The 12342-nt window shown below is 42.7% G+C and overlaps 1 protein-coding gene across 2 annotated transcripts in view; it reads right to left on the bottom strand.

Moving 5' to 3' along the window:
* dcbld1 (discoidin, CUB and LCCL domain containing 1) overlaps positions 1-12342 on the bottom strand; it is a 38926-nt gene that overhangs the window by 25754 nt on the left and 830 nt on the right. For both annotated transcript variants that reach the window (XM_084082447.1, XM_084082448.1), the window contains exons 2-3: positions 3962-4180; positions 358-498 (exon numbers count right to left, since the gene is read on the bottom strand). In XM_084082447.1, coding sequence (XP_083938573.1) covers positions 358-498; positions 3962-4180 — 360 coding nt within the window. The remainder of the gene's footprint in view (positions 1-357; positions 499-3961; positions 4181-12342) is intronic.

Raw genomic sequence — 12342 nt, 5'->3', positions numbered from 1 at the left:
CTATTGTTAAAACATAAAAACTTTGAGATTTAAATTTGGTCTTTTACTGTGGAAAATTGTGTGGCCCTTACATCAAGTTGAATATATTGAAATTCAATTATAACAGATTCAGGATTGTGTTTTTGTGAGTTTCTTTGAAAAGGATGGACCTGATGACAATTTTGATCAACATTATAGATTCTACTGCTTAAATTTCTACGCCAGTCACTGTATACAGGGTTAAGAATTTCTGGAACATCGCACAAAATATCCTCCAAATGATGTGCTGAAACATCACCTGGGCTATCATTGAACACATACAGCACAGTAGTCAAACAAGAGGCAGGGGGGGGTCATTAGTCTCCGACAGACACACACCTCGGTTTTGGACCGTTGAGTAGGAGAGCAGAAAGCCTCTTCCAGATATGTGCGTCCCGCTGCGGAACTGGACGATGAGCTGGTTGGTGTCTATGTGCAGATCTATGGGGGGCTTCCGGCTGCCACAGAACGTTTCAAACCCTGGAACCCAAGATAAACCACCGTCAAGGACAATGACAAACACTTGCTTTATTGAATATGAGAAGACTCTTGATTACACATTGTCGTCCCTGTTCTGGGCATTTCATAATAGTATTGTCCCTCGTGCCAGGGACAAGAGAAGAGAGAAGATTTGTGTAAAAAAAGTTAGTCACAATTCTTCAGGATTTTCAAAATGCTTCGAAAACAGCCGAGATACGACATGTTAGCTTGTAGATCAGCTATTTTCTAATATCCTAAGTATAAAACAGGGTTAAAGTGGTTAAAGTGATTTTGATGGGGACCACTTGGAACCCCCTGAAGGACACATGGGGGTCCCCGGACCCCACTTTGAGAACCAGTGGATTAGACCTCACTGAGAGAGCTAAACAAGCTTGATCTGTCCCTGGGAGACCTTCTACAAAGCCCCCTCCCCCCAAACACCCTTCCTCTTCTGTCTCCCCCTCGGGCAGAACTGCTACTTCACACATCACCTGCCACACTACACTGTGTGTGTGTGTGTGTGTGTGTGTGTGTGTGTGTGTGTGTGTGTGTGTGTGTGTGTGTGTGTGTGTGTGTGTGTGTGTGTGTGTGTGTGTGTGTGTGTGTGTGTGTGTGTGTGTGTGTGTGTGTGTGTGTGTGTGTGTAAGAAAAAGGATCCCTTTCCTGCAGTGAAACCTGACTGTAAATAATAATCAGTGAGGACAAGACAAAAGCATTAGAGGAGAGAAAAGCTTTGACCTGCGTCAAAGCCTCGGCCTGACAAGAGGACATGTATCACATTTCCATGTCCAGACAATAGGAAAGAGGGCTTGCAAATGCAGTTTGTTGGATCTTTCTAGTTTCCTCACATTGTTGCTCACCATCAGGTTTGGTCCCATTTAAGAGTAGAAAGTGTGATAGCCTTAAAGAGAAGAGTATTAATGTGCATTTTAGTTCATTGCTGATGATGATTATTATTATAGGTTATTGTTGAAACAATAATACTTAAATTCTCCTTTCTGGCTTTTTCAGCCTACTTCTCTGTGAGTTCTTAAAATTCCCATGATGCATAGAAGGGAAGCAAAGGCCTGGCACATCCTTGGCCAATATTTTCTGATGTCAAGAGTGCCATTATGCCACAAGCACAGGGAACAAGGTCAAGAGTGCTATTATGCCACAAGCACGGGGAACAAGGTCAATGTCACGACCACCGAAGACAGCGGCTAAAAACCAGGATGTCAGGGTTGTGGTTTTCAAAACTTTACCCCAGTGACAATTTGGGGGTATTTCAGAGACGCAGAATACTGCTCAGTTTAATGGCTGCTCGTCATGGAACATTAGGCCTACCACAAATACTGTATATAGAGATAATGTAGACTATAGAGATACTATTAAAAAATGGTAGTGTTACTTTAAGGCTAATATACTTTATTGAACCACCATGGAGGTACAACAGCAGTGGCAAGACTATATTGGGAGAAAATAATAATTGGCTATTCTAAATAAAATGAAATCATATATACTGTATATGCAAACATTAAGTTCCTTGAATGATTGTATTGCAAGAGAAGTGCGAGTATAGGAAAAGGACCTCAAGCTTTTTTTAACAGTTCATTTGAAGTGAGTTAAGAAGTTAAATATGGGGAAGTGGATGTGATTCACTGGATAGAAAATGCGAGGTACCCAATACCCAGATCACATACTATGACTATGAGATTAGTGTTAGGGTTCCACCGCAGATGTGTTTGTAGTTAAGAACCTGCATGGTCCTGACTCATGTCTAGTCACTGTGTGGTAATAGGGCAGCTTTACGCTTCTCACATTAGGTAAGAACATTCGAGGGAAAGTGCGGCATAACCCCAACCCCCCAGTGGTCCGTGATAATATCGACTACATGAAAGTGGTCCTTGGTGCAAAAAAGGTTGGGGACCCCTGCTGTAGAACCATAAAGACAGGGGCAGCAGTTGCTCAGGTGTTATTTATGTAATCCGCCTATAGAACTCTCTCCATTAATGCCTACCACATAATCACGACATCCTGGATTCAAATTTGGCTCATGCCCTGTGTTGCATGTCAGCTTCTTTCTCTGCCCGCGCTTTCCTGTCTCTCTCCACTGACTGTACCGTCTAAAAACAATAAATACCTTTAAAGGTTTTCCAAAAAACACAAAAAGCTCATTTTACTTTCAATGAACATAACATGAATCCTCAGGAGGTGGGGTGTTGAGAGATTCTGAGGACATGGTCAAGTCCTAACATAAAAGGCAGAATCTACATGTTGAACTTGAGGTTGAAACATTGCTTGTGGCCAGCAACTGGGTGGGCAGAGAGTTGCTTCGTCAGACACTGTGAGACCACCAAAGCCACTCATTCCTCCTCAGAGCAGAGCGAGAGAGGTCCAGAATCAGGGTTCACATCCGACCATTACTGTGGTTAACCCCTTGTCCACCCCCAGCCCGTACTTCAGTCCAGTGTGACTATTTTGAGGGGCAGACCAAAAGTACAGTATATTATAACAGCAAATGAAAAGCTAGTATTACAACACCCTCTTGAGCTCAAAATGTACCTTGCCTGACAACTTTAACCCCATTCTTCTGACCAGATGCATACCTGTGTACCTCTTCTTCTGTGTGTTGCATTACGCACACTTTTGTTATGCATCGTTTCTGTTTCCAAAAAAAAACATCCTTCTGCTTTGAGTTGAAAAACATAATGGTGACAAGGTCTTCATTTAGACAACACATGGCATAAATTTAAATCCCCATTGATTTTGTTTGCTCATGGCACACTGGAATTGCATAAAATCTCCCACAACAGAGCTAAGCCTAAACACAGCCTAATCCTCTGCTCTAATTAAGTATTGGTGGTGCTGCTGGTGAATTCACACCAGCAGCACCGGTATTCAGCTATCACATTCTGAGAATATCGAATTCTCCCCATTTCGCCACTGCGGTAGGAGGCAGCGCCAACAAAAAGCACTGAGCAGAGCAGCAAAGTTGAGACAGGTTTTTGAGACTTTTTCACTGCCACAGTGTGGCGAGACAGAGCAGCAGGCAACCAGAAGCGCGCTGTCGTCTGAAATAGGCGTGGAGTAGGCGTTCACACAAAGGTGACGTGGGTGTTTCAGACGTTTTGTACACACCCATTTAGTGGAAAATTTGCTACCACTGCTGGTGTGAATTATTTTTAAAATAAATTAGATTTCCTTTTGGGGCTTTTTATGCCTTTATTAGAGAGGGATAGGGAAAGTAGGCTGACAGGAAATGGGGAGAGAGATGGGGGGTGACACGCAGCAAAGGTCGTCGGGAGTCGAACCCGCGACATGCTGTCAGGCTGGCATTGCAGCCTGGGGTGCCTGGACCGCCACGCTGCGGCCCAGGCCTGCTGGTGTGAATTTGAGTGAGGATTGTGTAGGTGTACTCAAAGTACGCAGTGTATTAAGAAAAAAATTGGTCTCCATCTATCTCTCTCTCTCTCTCCCTCACCTTGCTCTCCTCCGTATCCTCCCTTCTGGATCCTGACGTAGCTGTACTGGCAGCTCTGTGCCTCCACATCCAGATCACCAAACTTCAGTGCCACTCGCCTGCCCACAGGCACTTGGATGCGCCACTGACACCAGGTGTGGTTGGGGTAGGTGCGGGGGTAGTTTTTAGAAGACAGGACCCCACTCTCTGGACCCAGCACTGCGTGGCCACAGCCATCACCTACAGGAGGCAGGAAAAGAAAATAGGGGTGCAACAGTTAATCAAACAGATTATGAAAAATAATACATTTTAATAAAGATAATGGATTTTTGGGAGGAATGTGTTATTTTTTTCAAAAGTAAAATGTAACAAAAATAACAAAAATTGCTGTGAATCAAGCTGTGAGCTAGTAGATTGGCAATTTTCTGTATTATTGCCCGAGCTTAAGCGGTTAATCAGACTTATCAATTGAGATAATTATAGCTTCTTTATTATTGGATTAATTGAACATTTTGATATGAAAATGCTCAAATATTGATCATTTTTTATAGAATAATCGCTAATTGCAGCCCTAAAACTAAACAAAACTAAAACAATAGGAGATTCATTGCATCAGATGAGATCTAATTCTATTCATCCCCTGAGAGTAAACAGCCAGGAACATAGCTAGCGAAACTGAAATCTCAAACTGGGTACAGAATGATATACAGCAGGTGTACAAAGTCTGAAAAGTGTATGCTTCAATGGTTAAAATTCAAAGACGGTTTTATCCATAATATATCTTCGGATAGTTAAGCCAGCTTTCTCATAGCAAGAATTGAGACAAAAGGCTAACTTCCCTCTGTTCTTAACATGTATACTTTGTTTCCTTCTGTCTATTTGCTGCTTGTGTGAGTGTGACATCCCAAATTAGAGTTTGGTTTGGCTTCAATGACTACTACCGATTTGATTATTCCAAGCCATTGGAGCAACTCCTGAAACGAGTGGTATTCCATTGTTTCCCATTGAATTCTTCCGTGATTTGAGCACAAAGCGTTGCATGCCAAATGCCTGCCAGTGACCAATGGCTATAATTCACTTTCAAGAAAGACACTGATCAAATCCGACAAGGCCTTCAATTCCATTTCAGTAAAAGCCACTTTACCGTCTCGTCCCGTCTTGTCCCCGTCTTGTGTGTCGTCTTGTGTGTGTGTGTGTGTGTGTGTGTGTGTGTGTGTGTGTGTGTGTGTGTGTGTGTGCATGTATACGTTTTGTTCAGAAAAATCTATAAATAAAGTACGAAAAAAATAGCCACTTCACTCAACACCCAATACTGCTGAGATGCCCTTGAGTAAGGCTCACCAGCTTCCATGTATCCAGCTGCTAGCATGCTTTACAACTGTGCATATGCAAATATCTATTAATTATTCTGGGGGCGAATATTCAGCGCAAATAGCAGATCTACAAGCTCACAAATCACAATCAGGGGAAAATTAGGGGGCCTACTATAGACCCCTGGGGGACCACGGTCAACAAAGTATATAGTGTTTGGAGTGGAAAAAGCGCCACTCCAAAATAAATACTGCAAGACAGTGGCTCAGATGTTTCTCATTTTATTGCGAGAACACTAACGCGTTTCGGCCGCAGCCTTCCTCAGAGCAGATTAGATTAAAAAGGCACCCCCCAACCTAGTGCCCACACTTTATTGCGAGAACGCTAACGCGTTTCGGCCGCAGCCTTCCTCAGAGCAGAATAGATTAAAAAGGCACCCCCCAACCTAGTGCCCACACTAGGTTGAGTAGGTTCCAATTATAACACAAATAGCAAATCTATGGATAATTGCTATCATACATTTGCACTGGTCTAGCGAATATTCCATAGGGCTTCTTCACTGAGCCTAGAAAAAACAAAAACAAAAAGATCCCAGTAATGGCACAAGATAAGACTTAGGTAAATGTGCACGTTTCCTCTCTTTAGGACTCAATTAATTCAACAATGTCTTCTTTATTGCCATTAGGCTTTCTGAAGTTTCCCCTTACATGATTAAAGGATACGATGGAAAAAAATGACTGTCTTTAGTCAATATTGTTTTCATATCGTTCACGGCTTAGTTCCTGGAAAACAGATAGGCATACGTTTCCCACAATGCCCAGATCTAAACAGATGTGAGAAGCAGCACTGAGAGCATATTGGACATTTCTGTGGGAAGACAACATGTCCAGGCGGGTTCCAGCCGACTAGTGCAAAATGTGTTTCATATGCAGAGCCCCTCGGGGCCCAGTGAAAACCACGGTGAATGACATCAGTTAGAACCTGTACACAGTAGGTGAGCTAGCATCTTCTGACACCACAGGCCACTAGCTAAATCTACTCTACTCTAAATGCGCTACAACGAGAGACCTGCCTGCTTCTTTGGGTTCATAAAAAAAAGAAACTAGTCAGAAATGTGCAATAAATGTTCAAGTTAAATGCATCCTTCATTAAACACATGAACCCTAGCGTCCCTATTCTGGGTCGAATATTTGAAAATAACTGATCTACAAGCTAATAAAGTTAAGAAAGTACTACTGTAACATGGCTAACCTTAAATGCCCTGCCACTCTGCAACTTAATTGGGAGGTAGTGAACAACTCTCCCACAACAAGATAACTGCCAAGTACATAAAAGATTTCACCCAATCAAGAGTCGCACAGGGCACAAATTTGAAGGGGTGTGTGGGGAGAACTTGGCATCAGACAGGAAATAAATTCCAACTCACACTGTGTTACGTAGACAATCTAATGTTAGCATTCCTAGCATGTCCTTGACAAGTGGCTGGCTCCCATACACAGCAGCCCTCTGCGATAACTACAGCCTTCCATTACACCCAGGTTAAGCCCTCACCTGGGTGTGGCGTCTACACCAGTAGTGTGTGTGTGTGTGTGTGTGTGTGTGTGTGTGTGTGTGTGTGTGTGTGTGTGTGTGTGTGTGTGTGTGTGTGTGTGTGTGTGTGTGTGTGTGTGTGTGTGTGTGTGTGTGTGTGTTCAATAGTCAGCACTTAATGCCATGTTTTCCATAGCGTAGCTTTGACAACTGTGACATCACAAAGTTGTGTGTGCGTGTGCGTGTGTCAGCAGCACTAGCAGGCTCTCATAGCAGCTGTGATCACAGGCTGGATTCCAAGGCCTTTACAGAGAGACCCGTCCACTTCCTAGACGCTACTAACGTCCTATAACTCTATTATTCACTGACACATGTCACACCTCCAGCTGTTATCAGCTTGTTGCTTCAGTCCATCACTCACTGGACCTGACCAACCACCAGCAGCTAGCCACACAAAACCAAGCAGCCAAATAACCTATCTATGCGAACTATTCAATTCAGCGTTATCCATTGCAAGACAGTGAAGACACATGATGCGGTCTCCCAAGGTTATAGTGAAGTCAGGCCTAACGTCTCTAAAACACTCAAATGTCCCTGTTTGCAACATTCACCACCAAATTATCCACATTTTCACCACAATTAAAATAATAATAGGCTACTTGTTTTCAGTGCTTACTCAGATATTTCCAGGGGTGCTTGAGGGGGTTCCAGGGGGCTCCCAGCAAAATTAACTTTAAAAACGTATGCTCCATTTCTTCTTCTTTTTTCGGCTATTTGAAAACAACCGATCTACAAGCTCATGAATGTGTTACGATGCAACACGTTTGTAGATCTACTATTGTCTAATGATTTTGGCAAACACTGACAAATCTTTTTTTATGTGGGCCCCTGGGCAAAAGATATTTTCAAATGGGGGACAAATAATTTTGTCAGTCCTTGACATGAACATTTTTGAGACCCAATTAGGCATATGGAATTATGGATGGATCCTTCATCCAATTTACACACCTACTTGATTGAGGAGGTAGAACTGAATGTATGGCCTACGATGCAAACAAGATGAAAAATGTGTACTACAGTACAGAACAGCTACATGAATAATACAGAGATCCAGGAAAATTACACCCCATGGAAAATACGTGTTAAGTCTCCTAACAAGATGGCATCAGGAAGGGCTACCTACAGGCACAAAACTACAGAATGTTGTTTTGTTGTTTAGTTGCATTTAACCACTTACAGTAAACCCTGTATTCACACAATTCCAAAAGTAGCCCTATGTGACGAGTTGTGACTGTACATCTGCCATTTTTGGGATAAAATGAACACTAGTTTTGCCTATATGACATGCCCAAAATAGGGACGCCAGGGTGAAAGTGGTTATGTAAGTTACCACCACTTTAACTTATGCTCGAGTCTTATCCAAAGCGATATTGTGCAAGCAGGCATGATTGACTCAGAAGAAAGGTACATGAAAACAACAGATGAGCATCTCCACACATGTAAACAAGCAAGTGCACAGAGCACACTATGGCCATCGCGCGAACAGCCTTATTCCATGTAGTTGGGATGGGCGGGCGCAGACTTCTTTCCTCTACATTAGAAGAGTTAGGACGTCACATTCTAATACAGCCCGAATACCCGATCTCAGCACTGGCCTCAGTGGCGCACCTCGATAATCATTGGACTACCAATCCATTACCATTGGGAGTCTAGGTTCAACTCCCGCTTGGGACAATGCTTTTTCAAACAACCGCGGACTACTTTTTTTCACCGATAAAGTATAGTTTTGGACCATGACGGAGGCGCGCCGACTCAGCAGACCTTGAGGCCGAGGAGGCGCACCCGAGCGCCTCCAGGCGCGAGTGCCCGCGCCGACCGGCCGATGGTCTGCTAGTCGACTAAGCGCCGTCCGAGTTATGTACCGCTAGGCACAGAATCGTAAATGATGTTGTGGGGACTGCGTTTGCCCCAACTGCCACTCACTGCACTAACATAGCACGCCAGCCCCGCCCCCTCGCCCCCTTGTGCTTCAACTGCATGGAAAAAGGCTGTTCGCTCTCCATCGCACCTCACCAGACAGTAGTGATGTGCGGGTCGGGTTTTTTCATGACCCGCCCCGCCCCGTCACGGAACCCAACCCGCCTCAACCCGCCCCGCGAACCCATATATAAATCTATGGCTCAACCCGCCCCGCAGTAAAAAAAGAAATCGGTAAAATCATGAAGGAAAATAATCTTCAAGTATACACCCCAAGTGTATTCAAACTGTTTTATTCGTATTATTCTTATTCTTATTAAGAATAAAGACAAAAGAAGAGCATGTGATTTTTTTTTTTTTTTGCGTGTGAGAGCGGCTGACCCGCTCACCCGGAGCCCGCATAATTGTCTCTGAAATCCTGACTCGACCCACCCGCGCCGCGGGTCCCGCGGGTTACGGGTCGGCCCGCTCATCACTACCAGACAGACAGACACACAACAGGGCAGGGCAGGGCGGGACAGGGAATCAACTTCTTTGTCCACCAGCCTCAGCGGCCTAAAGATTCAAAAACCTCAGAAGTCTCCATGTGTTTTCCATGCCAGATAAATATACAGTATAAAATAGAACAGGACTTCTCAATGATGGGCTAGGAAATATATTGATATTTTATCAATATCGTGATATAAGACTAGGTATCATCTTGGATTTTTCATAATTTTATCATAATATTGTGATATCCTATGACATCATCATTACAAAAGTGTTCAAAATGCAACATGTGAGCTTGTGAATAGGTAAAATAAGTCCAAGTTGAACAGGGCCCAGATGTGAACAGTCAGACAGAATAATGTAAATAGGAAGTTAAGGACCCACCTTTGGGCAGGTGTGAGACTGATGACCTCACCAACACTAAAGCAGGAAATATTGGTTGGGCTTCAGTCAATTTGACAGAGAGTGAACTGGCCAAACAAGGCCAATGAAAAGCCTCTTTGTCAAGGGGAATAGCTTCGTAAATCAAACACTAATCAACGTCTCTTGCTTGCTGGATGTTTTTTGCCTGATGTGTGTAAAAATGCATGGAACATTTGGATGTGGTGGAGGCTTGTTTTGTTGGGACAAGTTACATAGCAGACATAATCATGATAGGAGACTAGATATCTTCTGGGATTTGGGATATTGTAATATTGCGATATGGCATAAGTGTTTTCCTGGTTTTAATGACTTTAAGCCCTATTTTATACTGTGCGGCATGTTGTGAGCTTTTACTTGTAAATTGGATATTTTTGAGATTTTTGGGGGAAAAAAGGCTTATATCATCACAATTTCAATGTTGAGGTATTTTATTTTATGACATTTAATTTTGTCCACATCACCCAGTTATTTTTTAAGGTAGATGTGAGATCTGTATCTTTGGGCAACACAGGGAAAAAGAGCTAGAAGAGACAGGAGTTCCAATCCATGATGTTGCATTATTCTTCTATCAAGTTACAGTAGTACCCAACCACAGTGACATAGTAGTGTAACTTGACAGCATCTACAGTCGGCCTCTACTGCTGTTTGTTCACTGTAATGTATACCTGGTACACCAGATGAATTTACAACCTGGTAGACTGGAACTGACAAAGCCCTGAGTTGGGACTCATTGATGTGGGCTCACACGAGCAATGGAAGGAAATGGTTTGTTTGGACTAATAACTCTCTCCCACACTCCGTCTGTCTCCTAAGTCCCACCCTATCACCCACATCCACACCATCCACAGCAGTGAGTGTATTTATGCAACAATTAAACCCCCTTTTAAACAGGATGGACTGGTTTATAATCACACTGAAACCTAAACACAGCTTCACAGTACCTGTTATGGGGGAGCAGAATAGATGCTCACTTTGGAGACAAAAGTGGGAAACGGACATACATATAAATATGAAAAAATAAATAAAAGAATGATGCAGACAGAAGCTCTCAGAGGTGACATTTCTATTCATTTGTTTTATTACCCAACATTAAGCCTTGCCTTGCATTTAGCATGCTGGGAACTGGAGTTATGGCTGTTTAAACCCCAGAAGAATCAAATAACCTGTTTTCCTACGTGGCAACAGTCCCTTGACAAAAAACCAGAGGAAAAGACACAGCTCTACCAGGCAGACCCACACTAGCATTCTCTGTTATTTTATTTCTGGCTAGTGCTGGTCCTTTGGACTTGAGAAGTGTGATAATTATATTTATGGATGAAATGTTGATATTCTATCTCTATGTCACGATTTGCCACTTTCTCTCAAATTTCCGTACATTTTAACCTGCACCTACCTTTTAAATGTGTCTTTACTTAATGAAATCTGAATTCGGATTAACAAAAATATATATATAATGAACTCAACTGGGAATAGTCATATAGCCTATAAAGGATTGTTCATTCAAATACATAGGCCGCCTAATATCAAAGAATTCTGTATATTGTCCAATGTCCAGCCGTATTTCCAAACGCGTGTCCAGAAGAGTTTTATCAACAAGCTGGCTTAACCCAATAAAACGTGACCAACCATAATATAGCAATATTAAACCAATATTGTGATACGAGACTAGAGATCATCTGGGATTTAGGATATTGTAATATCCCAAGTGTTGTCCTTTCCTGTTTTTTTTATCAATACTCAATCATTCACAATCATTACATTGTTGTCATTTTGTATTGTTGTTAGCACAGTCTTGTGGAACATGCCACTTTTGCTGCTCATGCAAGCCTGTATGAGTGCCTGCCTGACAAAACCCTCTTGAATCATTTTGTTTAACTCACTCAACTTTTCACTCAACTATGTCAACAGTAACTGATGGTCACACAGACATTCACAATCACATCATCCAGCATGTTGCCCCTTGCCAAGTGGCCATGCTTTCATTCTACCCACCCTCTCCACTCAACAGCAATCAGCATATGACCACCACAACAGTCAGGTCTGGTGGTGTGTGCAGCTATTATCCAGTCAACTGAGGATACAATTCAAGCAGCACATTCAGCCAAGGAGCACTGTGGGTTTACTCAAAAACACAACACATCAGCCATAATGTAGGCTCCTTGGGGCCTTCATATAACCTTAGAAGCCTCAGCATCACCTCCAGCCAAATACAATGTCATGTCCCAACTACTCTTCTTTCTGACTGAACGATGACACTTTGGATTACAAAGCTGCCATGAGGCCAATATATTGTGTTTCTACACAGTAAAATCCTAGGATAATTTATCAATGTGTAACTATAACTACATTTAGTAGTTACAGTAGAGTTGAGTTAAATGTCATTTGTTGCATTGTGTGCTGTTCTGTTGACATGTGTAAAACTCAACTCTAGCCACAAGTCATCTGGTTTACATCTGATCTGAACAACGCATTGAAGCAGAGCCTACAGGTGATACTATCTATCTATGTTGCCACCCACCTTTGGTACAAAGGTGCCACACTTGTAGAACAACACGTCTTCTTGTGCAGAGAATGATTTAATGTTTAATTAGGTCTGGTTGTTGAGATACTAGAGTAGACGAAAGTAATCACAGTCAGGAGGACCCCCGTTGTTTGGTGACCACTGCATCTAC

This window comes from Gymnoscopelus microlampas (assembly GCF_963454915.1).
Source record: "Gymnoscopelus microlampas genome assembly, chromosome: 16".
NCBI classification, from domain to species: domain Eukaryota; kingdom Metazoa; phylum Chordata; class Actinopteri; order Myctophiformes; family Myctophidae; genus Gymnoscopelus; species Gymnoscopelus microlampas.
Note: the sequence above shows the minus strand (reverse complement) of the source record. Positions and strands in the feature narration are given on the sequence as shown.